We start from the raw sequence: 14,087 nt of genomic DNA on the forward strand, positions 1-14,087 counted from the left end.
GCTGGCTTTCAGCCAGCAGGGCCCCGCCCCACTTCTGACCGGCACTGTCTGCACACTGCAGCAGCCAATGAGTGCAGGCAGGTCTCACATGGTTACATGGTGCCTCTCCTGCCACTCATCAGCCCTTTATGTTCTCCCCCTCTCCCTGCTTTGTCTCTCTGCCCCCCGACTCACTGCTCCTCCACATCCCCTCCCCAAGTGGAGTGTGTCCCACTCCCAGAGCTGTGTGGAGAACCAGTCCCTAGTCAGAGCGCTCAGTTCACCAAAAGCCTGGCTGGCAGGCTCCTTCCTTCCCCCACTGCTCTGGTTAGGCTGGAGCCCTGGGAAAGCCCAAGACCCTCCACCCCATAGCGCTTGCCAGGAGGAGCTGAGCCTTGCGTGTGCCAAACTCTGCACAGTGCTGGCATGGAGAAGCCTCTCCGCTCATCAGCTAAGCCCTGGAGTGGCAGGGGGAAGCAATTTCCAGCCTGTTCATGCCCTGAACCTGCAGGCTCCACAGCAGCCCCTGGGGCAGGGGCTTAGCTCTTTCTTCACTCACCCTGCCCCACCCTGGGTCCTGCCGCCAGGGAGCGTGGGGCTGTTCCATCTCCTAGGTACCCTCCCCTGCAGAGCCAACCCTCTGGCCAGGTTCGCTGTAGCCTCTGCAGTCAGGTTCCCTGGGCCTTGGTGCACAATGCATCCTTAGGGCTCAACTCCTTCCGGCCCCTACTGTAGCTGGAGGCAGCTGGGTTATGTCAGTGGCCTGCAGCAGCCTGGAGGAGTTAGCTGCCTTTCGGCACTGTGTAGCCAGGAAGCGACAAGTCGGGGGTGGGGGAGAGAAGAGATGAGCTCTGCAAAGACATGGGCCAGGTCATCTCTTCCCCACCTCTTCCTCCCCTGTGGCTGGAAGCAGCTCCCGTCCCTTCCCTCTTGCACATTGCCAAAATGATGCTGCTGGCCATATTCTGGCAGAAATCTGAGGAGAGGGGCCATGTGACCCTGTGTGCCTCCCCACGTGTTGCCTCGGGAAGATGTGGTGCCAGGTACCAGGGGAGGCAGGTCCATCCTGGGGGCCCAGCCAAGCGTGGAGGGCAGAGAGCACCGGGAAGGGAGGGACGTGTCGGCTGGTCATCCTCCTCTCCCCCACCCCGCCTTGTGAGAGAGGTGTGTGTGTGTGTGTGTGTGTGTGTGTGTGTGTGTGTGTGTGTGTGTGTGTGTGTGTGTGTGTGTGTGTGTGTGTGAGAGAGAGACCTCTCCCAGTGTGTGTGTGTGGGGGGGGAGGGGGGACAGTGGTTTGTTTGTCACCCTCCCCCTGTGAACCCTAAAGCCTTAAAAATAACAAGATAAATAAAAAGAATCCAACTAGCAGTATTTCTTTTTAACAGGGGCTTGGTAAACTTGATATTAATTTGAATGTTTATATACGGCATTGTTCTGATTGATTGTCGTTGAACTCACTTAAATATGAGTAATTTTACCAGGTGTCCCATATTCAGCGTAGGGAAATATGGTCATCCTAGCATTACATGCTACCAATGTGTGAGAACACCAGTGATTAATACTTTTCTCATCAAGAGAAAAATGTTTCCATAGCAGCCCACTTACTACTATAAATGCAAATCATCACTCACTTTTCAGGTCTCAGAAGCAGACGAATGGAAGCCAAAGCCATTTTCATTTTCTCCAGTATTTAAAAAATATGCTATTCATGGATTTGAGGCACATGATCAAGGGGAAGTATAATTACCTTTACAGAATCCAGCAAACTCTTCGGAAAAAATCTCTTTAAGCCAACATCTTTCCTGAAATAAACAAACACACATATACTGTTGATAAGAAATCTCGAGATACCATGGTGATGGGGTCTTTAGAAATGCATGTAAATACACCAGAGAGACAAGGTGGTTGAGGTAATATCTTTTATTGGACCAATTTCTTATGGTGAGAAAGACAAGCATTCAAGCTTAAACAATTCTTTTTCAGTTCACATCATCATACGGCTACAACAACACTGCATGCGAATATAATCCTCAGTAAAGTTCAATATTAGAATGCAAATTCAGAGTCATTAAAATGTTAACTTTAGCCACTCCATAGCAATTGCTGTACTGTAGTATCTTCTATTATTAAATATAGAAAGATACCATCTTTAGAATAGGTACCTGAGATGGAGACTGCATTGCGTTTAATGGTGTCCGCATGCAATCACAGAGTAGTGCTGCAAATGAATTGCCTACAGTACATATTTTATTGTTTCAAAAAACACTAAAAAACACAGTCACTACACAGTATACTGAGAAAGGACTAGCATGAAAACTGGAACACCCAATCATACTTACGCACCTGCAACTGTTTTGTGAGAAAAGCCGTCCTCTGACTTGTAGAATTTACCATAAATGAGGGGTTACAAGGACCACTCTGGCTGCTGCCAGACTGGATTTCTCCTTATGGGCATCCAAATATATTTGTATTGCTGTGTTATTTCTAGCAGCATTATAATTAAGGTCTGTGCATGTATTTCTACTCTAATTTTTTTTCTTAAACTTAACTTAAACCTTTAGGATTAAAACATCCTCTTGGCTGAAACAAGATGTACCCAGTGTAAGCCTGACATGTTATCTATATCCCCAAAAACTTTTTTGACTTTAAGTTTGCAAGACTGCATATGCCACCAACACCAATTGTAAAAAGCAATGAAATATGCACTAAAACATTCAACACTCATCTGACAAGTTGACCTCCTCAACCACTTCCTTCCACTCTACATATCTACATTTCTAAGTGTCAGTGTTGATACACAGATGCAATTGCAAAACTATGTGATATATTTATCATGCACCCTTGACCACCTCACCTATCCTCTGCCCTCTAATTATTTTCATAGAATTTATTTAGTGTCCCAATCCCTTAGGCATCATACAGCCACTTGTTTTTTTTTAACTAATCTACATTTCTGAGCAACGTGATCATCCCACACGAATGCTAACAAAATGTTACCATCACACCCATGCACTCCATATTTCAGACACACATGCACACCCTAGAAAGACAGACAGAAAGGATTAAAAAAACCAAACATAAATGGTGGACTGTGATAGAGTAAGGCCAGATGACTATTGGAAAGTAGTGAGAAACAGGTATGTTAGCCCCAGACTACACAAATCCCTGTTACCATGGTAACCAAATGGCAGTTGCTCCTGGTTAATCAAGACACCTGGGGCCAATTAAGATCCTTCTAGAAAGCAGTGGAGACAGCTAGGTTGATTGGAACACCTGAAAACAATCAAGCGCTGGTTGGAACTAGTTAAAAGCCTCCCAATTAGTCAGTTAGAGGTGCCTCTCAGGAGCTGTAGGAGGAAGCGGTGCTGCTGGAGAAACTGGGTAGGACAAACCCTATCAGGCACACGGAAGGAGGCCCTGAGGTAAGGGTGAAGTAGATGCTGAGGAAGTGGGGGCTGCTGTGGGGAAGTGGCCCAGGGAATTGTACTCTTCTTGTTTCCAAAAAGTCATTTACCAATAGCTGCTACTATTAGGGTCCCTGGAATGGAGCCCGGAGTGCAGTGCAGGCCTGGGCTCCCCTTACCCCCTCCCTGATTAATCACAGAGACTGTGAGAGGAAGAGTTGCTTCTTCCCACCTCTCTTGCTGGCTTATGATGAAAATGGCTCAGTAGGCTGTGATCCTTGCTTCTAGAGAGAGAAGGGGTATGTGTAGGGTCACAGTGAGCCTCTGAGGCTACTGTAATCCGCCTGGTAGTGCAGGACCCACTGAGACAAGGTTGGCGATTTGTCACATGGACCCAATCTGCAAAGTTTGGATCCAGGTTCAGAATATCCCAACCTCTGGGTGTTGATCTGGAATTTTAGTTTGGCTCAATGTCTAATTTGGATGACAATATAGTACTCAAAATAGTGCTTAGCCTGGCTTATAAATATACCCTTGACTTTGAATTCTGTTGCTTTTATGGAGTAGTTGGCTGCCCCTATTTTCTCCCTAGCAGCCAACTTCTAGAGCAGGTGAGACTGAAAGGGAAGAGCTTGAGAATTTCCAAAGGTGTGTCAGAGCACAAAGATACCATCATGCTGGTGCATCTGAGCAGCATGTACCAGGTTGTGTCAAATGTCACAATCTATATTAACATTAGCATAAGAAAACAAGGCTCAAAACTGGAAAAAAATATCTGTATTGAAAAAGGATTTCTGCCCTAATCTTCTCAAGTGGTAATACAAACTATACTTAAAAAAAATAAAATAAATAAATTTGAGGTTGTGAACTCTTCATAGAAGGGATCATGTCTACCTCTTCAATGAACATTAAGGAAAGCCTTCCATGCTGATATATTCGGAATGGGAGGGGAAGATAGTAATGTGCCTCAAACATCTATCAGGTATGGCGAAACTTCCTGACCCTCTGAGCTGCATACGACAATCTTCAGATTTTCGAGAGTGGGGGTGCACCTGCTAGGGTTTGGGGCTTCTGCCCTGCAGGGTCCAGGGGGCTTGGGGCTCCTGCCCCTTGGGGAGCACCTGCCATGGCATGAGACATCAGCCCTGAGTCCCAGCAGGTGCCCCACCATAGGGCAGAAGCCCCGAGCTCTCCCAAACAGTCTGGCAGGTGGAGAATTGTGGGGGCTCTGAGAGCTGTAATTTAACTGTTTGGCCACCCCAATCTATATAATAAGATGCCAGGATTGTCAATGTGTGTGTCATCTTGAAGCCTAGAATGTACCTGTTGAGTCAGAGTGAAGCAAAGGAAGCAGCTACAAACATGGATGGGAGCTTTTTTCTTTAGAAAAGCACCAGGTTCAATCATCACTGGGATTGCTGGTCTGTTACAATTCATTTTTAAATTCTAAGCCGTTTTGACTTTACAGATTGTGCGGTATATGGCTACAGTAAAGCAGGTATCTATGCCATAACAAGACTCCTAGACCTTTGACATATCAGAGGTAACTCAATCACCACCTTACTCTACAGCTAATTTGCATGCAAGTTTCATCTGTTGTCTGAGGGAGACTGCACAGATTTCCACCTATGTCACAAAATTGCTGTTAGTCAACCTGTGAAGTATATACAATCAGCTGCCTTCCAATGGGCTAAGAGGGAAACAACATACATGGAATTCTAAGTCTTACTTATGGAATAAAAATAAAAAATAATCTTTTGAAGCACTTTCTCTGGGCACTCAGGATGTTATACAATAAATTCATAAAATAATACATTTTAAAACATTATAAAATAAAAGTAGCAGAATACTCATTCACAGCAGTGAACCCCGGAGTCTGTGCAATGATACTAAGCTGGAAAAGATTATAAAATTTCATAAACATTAAGTCCTTTGATGTATTTCATCTCAAATTCAAATAATGTACAGTTTTATCATTCTATGTAGAATTAGATAAACCTGACACACCATTACAGTCTAAATAATATGCAAAGACATTTTGACAAGGAATACTTTAGTTAACATTAAACACTTTAGCAAGCAGAAGAATTCAGCAAAATTAAGTTCTCTAAATAAATGCAGCGTTGCCACCATCTTAACACTATTATAGCACATGGTTCCCACATTCTGCTACAATAATTTGTTTCTAAACTGAATCACATAACAGCTTTTGATTACAGATCTGAGTTTGCAGCAAATGCCACACACATCACCACTCAGAATTTAATGAATAGCAACTCTTAGTCACATTTGCTAATACAGCATATCCTATTTTTTAAATTAGATTGTAAATCCAATTTTCTTAATTTAGTAGAATTTAACATAAAAGTATACAGAGTTACAGCAGTGGTCCGCGACTGCAATATTCAAAACTTTTATAAGCAAGAAATAAGCATTATAAATTGAAATGTACCCATAGCCATAACATAAAATACCACATGCAAACTCCAGACGGCTGCATTTCATGGTTGTGGAATGGACTGACACCTATTCAGGAGAGAGCTCAACCAAGAATGCCAGACTAAGACCTCGCAGCCTTACTCTCATTGGCAGTTAGGGATAGTTAATAGCTGTTACTGGTTTATATTAGGGCTGTCAAGTAATTAAAAAAATTAACTGCGATTAATTGTGCAATTAAAAAACAATCACAACTAATCGTGTGATCACATGGTTAAACAATAATAGAATACCATTTATTTAAATATTTTGGATGTTTTCTACATTTTTCAAACATTGATTTCAATTACAACACAGAAGACAAAGTGTACAGTGCTCACTTTATATTTATTACAAATATTTGTGCTGTAAAAACAAAATAAATAGCATTTTCCAATTCACCTCATACAAGTACTGCAATGCAATCTCTTTATTATGGACGTTGATCTTACAAATGTAGAATAATGTATGAAAAAACCATTGCATTGAAAAATAAAAGAATGTACATCTTTAAAGCCTACAAGTCCACGCAGTTCTACTTTTTGTTCAGCCAGTCACTCAGACAAACAATTTTGTTTACATTTGCAGGAGACAACGCTGCCTGCTTCTTGTTCTCACTTTCAGTGACATTGTAAACAAGCGTTCGCATGGCACTGTTGTAGATCATTATGTGCCAGATGCACTAAAGATTCATATGTCCCTTCATGCTTCAACCACCATTCCAAAAGACATGCGTCCATGGTGATGATGGGTTCTGCTCGATAATGACCCAAAGCAGAGTGGACCGACGCATGTTCATTTTCATCATCTGAGTCAGATGCCACCAGCAGAAGGTTGATTTTCTTTTCTGGTGGTTCGGGTTCTGTAGATTCTGCATCAGAGTGTTGTTTTTTTTAAGACTTCTAAAGGTATGCTGCACACCTCGTCCCTCTCAGATTTGGAAGGCACTTCAGATTGGGGGAGGGATAGCTCAGTGGTTTGAGCATTGGCCTGCTAAACCCAGGGTTGTGAGTTCAATCTTTGAGGGGGCCATTTAGGGATTGGTCCTGCTTTGAGCAGGGGGTTGGACTGGATGATCTCCTGAGATCCCTTCCAACCCTAATGATCTATGATTCTTAAACCTTGGATGGAGTGTTGTAAAATAAACAACGTGTGCTGGGTCATCATCCGAGACTGCTATAATATGGCATACTATAATATAATACACGACAGAATTTGGATAAAACAGAGCAGGAGACTCCCCGAAGGAGTTCAGTCAAAATTTAATTAACGCATTATTTTCTCAACTAGAATCATCAGCGTGGAAGCGTGTCCTCTGGAATGGTGGCCGAAGCATGAAGGGACATACGAATGTTTAGCGTATATGGCACATAAATACCTTGCAATGCCAGCTACAAAAGCGCCGCTGCAACGCCTGTTCTCACTTTCAGGCAACGCATTATCTCCCGTAAATGTAAACAAACTTGTTTGTCTTAGCAATTGGCTGAAGTAGAGGTAGGACTGAGTGGACATTTAGGCTCTAAAGTTTACATTGTTTTGTTTTGAGTGCAGCTATGTAACAAAAAAAATCTACATTTGTAAGTTGCACTTTCACAGCAAAGAGGTTGCATTACAGTACTTGTACGAGGTAAATAAAAGAAATAGTTTATTTCAATTCATCATTTTTACAGTGCAAATATTTGTAATGAAAAATAATATAAAGTGAGCACTGTACACTTTGTATTCTGTGTTGTAATTTAGACCAATATATTTGAAAATGTAGAAAAACATCCAAAAATATTTAATAAATTTCAAAAGATATTCTACTGTTTAACAGTGTGATTAAAACTGCGATGAATTGCAATTAATTTTTTTGAAAAAGCAGCAAAGAATCCTGTGGCACCTTATAGACTAACAGACGTTTTGGCGCATGAGCTTTCGTGGGTAAATACCCACTTCGTCAGATGCTTAGCGAACAGGAGCTGCTAACAGGGAGTTTTGCAAGGGAGTTCTCCAGGTGAAGGAGGAGCACAGACAGCATCTGTGGGGTAAGTGACTGTCTGCAGTGTTTGGGTTTGTGTGTGTGTTTGGGGGTTACTTGCTGTGTGCTGAGCTTGTGTTTGTCAGTCTGTTTGGTTTGTTTGTTTGAAGGACCGTGTGCTGTAGCTGGCAGTTGGAGGTGGAGCTACTAGGAAGGTTTGAAAGCTAGAAGCCTCTGGTAATTGGCTGAGCCTTAACCAGTGGGCGGGGCATTCACTCAGGCCAGGGCTTTATAAAGCTGCGCACAAGCGACCAGGGAGCTTAGCGAACAGGAGCTGCTAACAGGGAGTTTTGCAAGGGAGTTCTCCAGGTGAAGGAGGAGCACAGACAGCATCTGTGGGGTAAGTGACTGTCTGCAGTGTTTGGGTTTGTGTGTGTGTTTGGGGGTTACTTGCTGTGTGCTGAGCTTGTGTTTGTCAGTCTGTTTGGTTTGTTTGTTTGAAGGACCGTGTGCTGTAGCTGGCAGTTGGAGGTGGAGCTACTAGGAAGGTTTGAAAGCTAGAAGCCTCTGGTAATTGGCTGAGCCTTAACCAGTGGGCGGGGCATTCACTCAGGCCAGGGCTTTATAAAGCTGCGCACAAGCGACCAGGGAGCTTAGCGAACAGGAGCTGCTAACAGGGAGTTTTGCAAGGGAGTTCTCCAGGTGAAGGAGGAGCACAGACAGCATCTGTGGGGTAAGTGACTGTCTGCAGTGTTTGGGTTTGTGTGTGTGTTTGGGGGTTACTTGCTGTGTGCTGAGCTTGTGTTTGTCAGTCTGTTTGGTTTGTTTGTTTGAAGGACCGTGTGCTGTAGCTGGCAGTTGGAGGTGGAGCTACTAGGAAGGTTTGAAAGCTAGAAGCCTCTGGTAATTGGCTGAGCCTTAACCAGTGGGCGGGGCATTCACTCAGGCCAGGGCTTTATAAAGCTGCGCACAAGCGACCAGGGAGCTTAGCGAACAGGAGCTGCTAACAGGGAGTTTTGCAAGGGAGTTCTCCAGGTGAAGGAGGAGCACAGACAGCATCTGTGGGGTAAGTGACTGTCTGCAGTGTTTGGGTTTGTGTGTGTGTTTGGGGGTTACTTGCTGTGTGCTGAGCTTGTGTTTGTCAGTCTGTTTGGTTTGTTTGTTTGAAGGACCGTGTGCTGTAGCTGGCAGTTGGAGGTGGAGCTACTAGGAAGGTTTGAAAGCTAGAAGCCTCTGGTAATTGGCTGAGCCTTAACCAGTGGGCGGGGCATTCACTCAGGCCAGGGCTTTATAAAGCTGCGCACAAGCGACCAGGGAGCTTAGCGAACAGGAGCTGCTAACAGGGAGTTTTGCAAGGGAGTTCTCCAGGTGAAGGAGGAGCACAGACAGCATCTGTGGGGTAAGTGACTGTCTGCAGTGTTTGGGTTTGTGTGTGTGTTTGGGGGTTACTTGCTGTGTGCTGAGCTTGTGTTTGTCAGTCTGTTTGGTTTGTTTGTTTGAAGGACCGTGTGCTGTAGCTGGCAGTTGGAGGTGGAGCTACTAGGAAGGTTTGAAAGCTAGAAGCCTCTGGTAATTGGCTGAGCCTTAACCAGTGGGCGGGGCATTCACTCAGGCCAGGGCTTTATAAAGCTGCGCACAAGCGACCAGGGAGCTTAGCGAACAGGAGCTGCTAACAGGGAGTTTTGCAAGGGAGTTCTCCAGGTGAAGGAGGAGCACAGACAGCATCTGTGGGGTAAGTGACTGTCTGCAGTGTTTGGGTTTGTGTGTGTGTTTGGGGGTTACTTGCTGTGTGCTGAGCTTGTGTTTGTCAGTCTGTTTGGTTTGTTTGTTTGAAGGACCGTGTGCTGTAGCTGGCAGTTGGAGGTGGAGCTACTAGGAAGGTTTGAAAGCTAGAAGCCTCTGGTAATTGGCTGAGCCTTAACCAGTGGGCGGGGCATTCACTCAGGCCAGGGCTTTATAAAGCTGCGCACAAGCGACCAGGGAGCTTAGCGAACAGGAGCTGCTAACAGGGAGTTTTGCAAGGGAGTTCTCCAGGTGAAGGAGGAGCACAGACAGCATCTGTGGGGTAAGTGACTGTCTGCAGTGTTTGGGTTTGTGTGTGTGTTTGGGGGTTACTTGCTGTGTGCTGAGCTTGTGTTTGTCAGTCTGTTTGGTTTGTTTGTTTGAAGGACCGTGTGCTGTAGCTGGCAGTTGGAGGTGGAGCTACTAGGAAGGTTTGAAAGCTAGAAGCCTCTGGTAATTGGCTGAGCCTTAACCAGTGGGCGGGGCATTCACTCAGGCCAGGGCTTTATAAAGCTGCGCACAAGCGACCAGGGAGCTTAGCGAACAGGAGCTGCTAACAGGGAGTTTTGCAAGGGAGTTCTCCAGGTGAAGGAGGAGCACAGACAGCATCTGTGGGGTAAGTGACTGTCTGCAGTGTTTGGGTTTGTGTGTGTGTTTGGGGGTTACTTGCTGTGTGCTGAGCTTGTGTTTGTCAGTCTGTTTGGTTTGTTTGTTTGAAGGACCGTGTGCTGTAGCTGGCAGTTGGAGGTGGAGCTACTAGGAAGGTTTGAAAGCTAGAAGCCTCTGGTAATTGGCTGAGCCTTAACCAGTGGGCGGGGCATTCACTCAGGCCAGGGCTTTATAAAGCTGCGCACAAGCGACCAGGGAGCTTAGCGAACAGGAGCTGCTAACAGGGAGTTTTGCAAGGGAGTTCTCCAGGTGAAGGAGGAGCACAGACAGCATCTGTGGGGTAAGTGACTGTCTGCAGTGTTTGGGTTTGTGTGTGTGTTTGGGGGTTACTTGCTGTGTGCTGAGCTTGTGTTTGTCAGTCTGTTTGGTTTGTTTGTTTGAAGGACCGTGTGCTGTAGCTGGCAGTTGGAGGTGGAGCTACTAGGAAGGTTTGAAAGCTAGAAGCCTCTGGTAATTGGCTGAGCCTTAACCAGTGGGCGGGGCATTCACTCAGGCCAGGGCTTTATAAAGCTGCGCACAAGCGACCAGGGAGCTTAGCGAACAGGAGCTGCTAACAGGGAGTTTTGCAAGGGAGTTCTCCAGGTGAAGGAGGAGCACAGACAGCATCTGTGGGGTAAGTGACTGTCTGCAGTGTTTGGGTTTGTGTGTGTGTTTGGGGGTTACTTGCTGTGTGCTGAGCTTGTGTTTGTCAGTCTGTTTGGTTTGTTTGTTTGAAGGACCGTGTGCTGTAGCTGGCAGTTGGAGGTGGAGCTACTAGGAAGGTTTGAAAGCTAGAAGCCTCTGGTAATTGGCTGAGCCTTAACCAGTGGGCGGGGCATTCACTCAGGCCAGGGCTTTATAAAGCTGCGCACAAGCGACCAGGGAGCTTAGCGAACAGGAGCTGCTAACAGGGAGTTTTGCAAGGGAGTTCTCCAGGTGAAGGAGGAGCACAGACAGCATCTGTGGGGTAAGTGACTGTCTGCAGTGTTTGGGTTTGTGTGTGTGTTTGGGGGTTACTTGCTGTGTGCTGAGCTTGTGTTTGTCAGTCTGTTTGGTTTGTTTGTTTGAAGGACCGTGTGCTGTAGCTGGCAGTTGGAGGTGGAGCTACTAGGAAGGTTTGAAAGCTAGAAGCCTCTGGTAATTGGCTGAGCCTTAACCAGTGGGCGGGGCATTCACTCAGGCCAGGGCTTTATAAAGCTGCGCACAAGCGACCAGGGAGCTTAGCGAACAGGAGCTGCTAACAGGGAGTTTTGCAAGGGAGTTCTCCAGGTGAAGGAGGAGCACAGACAGCATCTGTGGGGTAAGTGACTGTCTGCAGTGTTTGGGTTTGTGTGTGTGTTTGGGGGTTACTTGCTGTGTGCTGAGCTTGTGTTTGTCAGTCTGTTTGGTTTGTTTGTTTGAAGGACCGTGTGCTGTAGCTGGCAGTTGGAGGTGGAGCTACTAGGAAGGTTTGAAAGCTAGAAGCCTCTGGTAATTGGCTGAGCCTTAACCAGTGGGCGGGGCATTCACTCAGGCCAGGGCTTTATAAAGCTGCGCACAAGCGACCAGGGAGCTTAGCGAACAGGAGCTGCTAACAGGGAGTTTTGCAAGGGAGTTCTCCAGGTGAAGGAGGAGCACAGACAGCATCTGTGGGGTAAGTGACTGTCTGCAGTGTTTGGGTTTGTGTGTGTGTTTGGGGGTTACTTGCTGTGTGCTGAGCTTGTGTTTGTCAGTCTGTTTGGTTTGTTTGTTTGAAGGACCGTGTGCTGTAGCTGGCAGTTGGAGGTGGAGCTACTAGGAAGGTTTGAAAGCTAGAAGCCTCTGGTAATTGGCTGAGCCTTAACCAGTGGGCGGGGCATTCACTCAGGCCAGGGCTTTATAAAGCTGCGCACAAGCGACCAGGGAGCTTAGCGAACAGGAGCTGCTAACAGGGAGTTTTGCAAGGGAGTTCTCCAGGTGAAGGAGGAGCACAGACAGCATCTGTGGGGTAAGTGACTGTCTGCAGTGTTTGGGTTTGTGTGTGTGTTTGGGGGTTACTTGCTGTGTGCTGAGCTTGTGTTTGTCAGTCTGTTTGGTTTGTTTGTTTGAAGGACCGTGTGCTGTAGCTGGCAGTTGGAGGTGGAGCTACTAGGAAGGTTTGAAAGCTAGAAGCCTCTGGTAATTGGCTGAGCCTTAACCAGTGGGCGGGGCATTCACTCAGGCCAGGGCTTTATAAAGCTGCGCACAAGCGACCAGGGAGCTTAGCGAACAGGAGCTGCTAACAGGGAGTTTTGCAAGGGAGTTCTCCAGGTGAAGGAGGAGCACAGACAGCATCTGTGGGGTAAGTGACTGTCTGCAGTGTTTGGGTTTGTGTGTGTGTTTGGGGGTTACTTGCTGTGTGCTGAGCTTGTGTTTGTCAGTCTGTTTGGTTTGTTTGTTTGAAGGACCGTGTGCTGTAGCTGGCAGTTGGAGGTGGAGCTACTAGGAAGGTTTGAAAGCTAGAAGCCTCTGGTAATTGGCTGAGCCTTAACCAGTGGGCGGGGCATTCACTCAGGCCAGGGCTTTATAAAGCTGCGCACAAGCGACCAGGGAGCTTAGCGAACAGGAGCTGCTAACAGGGAGTTTTGCAAGGGAGTTCTCCAGGTGAAGGAGGAGCACAGACAGCATCTGTGGGGTAAGTGACTGTCTGCAGTGTTTGGGTTTGTGTGTGTGTTTGGGGGTTACTTGCTGTGTGCTGAGCTTGTGTTTGTCAGTCTGTTTGGTTTGTTTGTTTGAAGGACCGTGTGCTGTAGCTGGCAGTTGGAGGTGGAGCTACTAGGAAGGTTTGAAAGCTAGAAGCCTCTGGTAATTGGCTGAGCCTTAACCAGTGGGCGGGGCATTCACTCAGGCCAGGGCTTTATAAAGCTGCGCACAAGCGACCAGGGAGCTTAGCGAACAGGAGCTGCTAACAGGGAGTTTTGCAAGGGAGTTCTCCAGGTGAAGGAGGAGCACAGACAGCATCTGTGGGGTAAGTGACTGTCTGCAGTGTTTGGGTTTGTGTGTGTGTTTGGGGGTTACTTGCTGTGTGCTGAGCTTGTGTTTGTCAGTCTGTTTGGTTTGTTTGTTTGAAGGACCGTGTGCTGTAGCTGGCAGTTGGAGGTGGAGCTACTAGGAAGGTTTGAAAGCTAGAAGCCTCTGGTAATTGGCTGAGCCTTAACCAGTGGGCGGGGCATTCACTCAGGCCAGGGCTTTATAAAGCTGCGCACAAGCGACCAGGGAGCTTAGCGAACAGGAGCTGCTAACAGGGAGTTTTGCAAGGGAGTTCTCCAGGTGAAGGAGGAGCACAGACAGCATCTGTGGGGTAAGTGACTGTCTGCAGTGTTTGGGTTTGTGTGTGTGTTTGGGGGTTACTTGCTGTGTGCTGAGCTTGTGTTTGTCAGTCTGTTTGGTTTGTTTGTTTGAAGGACCGTGTGCTGTAGCTGGCAGTTGGAGGTGGAGCTACTAGGAAGGTTTGAAAGCTAGAAGCCTCTGGTAATTGGCTGAGCCTTAACCAGTGGGCGGGGCATTCACTCAGGCCAGGGCTTTATAAAGCTGCGCACAAGCGACCAGGGAGCTTAGCGAACAGGAGCTGCTAACAGGGAGTTTTGCAAGGGAGTTCTCCAGGTGAAGGAGGAGCACAGACAGCATCTGTGGGGTAAGTGACTGTCTGCAGTGTTTGGGTTTGTGTGTGTGTTTGGGGGTTACTTGCTGTGTGCTGAGCTTGTGTTTGTCAGTCTGTTTGGTTTGTTTGTTTGAAGGACCGTGTGCTGTAGCTGGCAGTTGGAGGTGGAGCTACTAGGAAGGTTTGAAAGCTAGAAGCCTCTGGTAATTGGCTGAGCCTTAACCAGTGGGCGGGGCATTCA

At 46.7% G+C, this 14,087-nt stretch overlaps 1 protein-coding gene across 14 annotated transcripts in view; it reads right to left on the reverse strand.

The window, feature by feature from the left end:
• Positions 1–14,087, reverse strand: part of PTK2 (protein tyrosine kinase 2) — a 428,303-nt gene that overhangs the window by 162,969 nt on the left and 251,247 nt on the right. For all 14 annotated transcript variants that reach the window (XM_050940664.1, XM_050940665.1, XM_050940661.1 and 11 more), the window contains one exon: positions 1,727–1,781. In XM_050940664.1, the coding sequence (XP_050796621.1) occupies positions 1,727–1,781 (55 nt within the window). The remainder of the gene's footprint in view (positions 1–1,726; positions 1,782–14,087) is intronic.

The sequence above is a fragment of the Gopherus flavomarginatus genome, chromosome 2, assembly GCF_025201925.1.
Source record: "Gopherus flavomarginatus isolate rGopFla2 chromosome 2, rGopFla2.mat.asm, whole genome shotgun sequence".
Lineage (NCBI taxonomy): Eukaryota > Metazoa > Chordata > Testudines > Testudinidae > Gopherus > Gopherus flavomarginatus.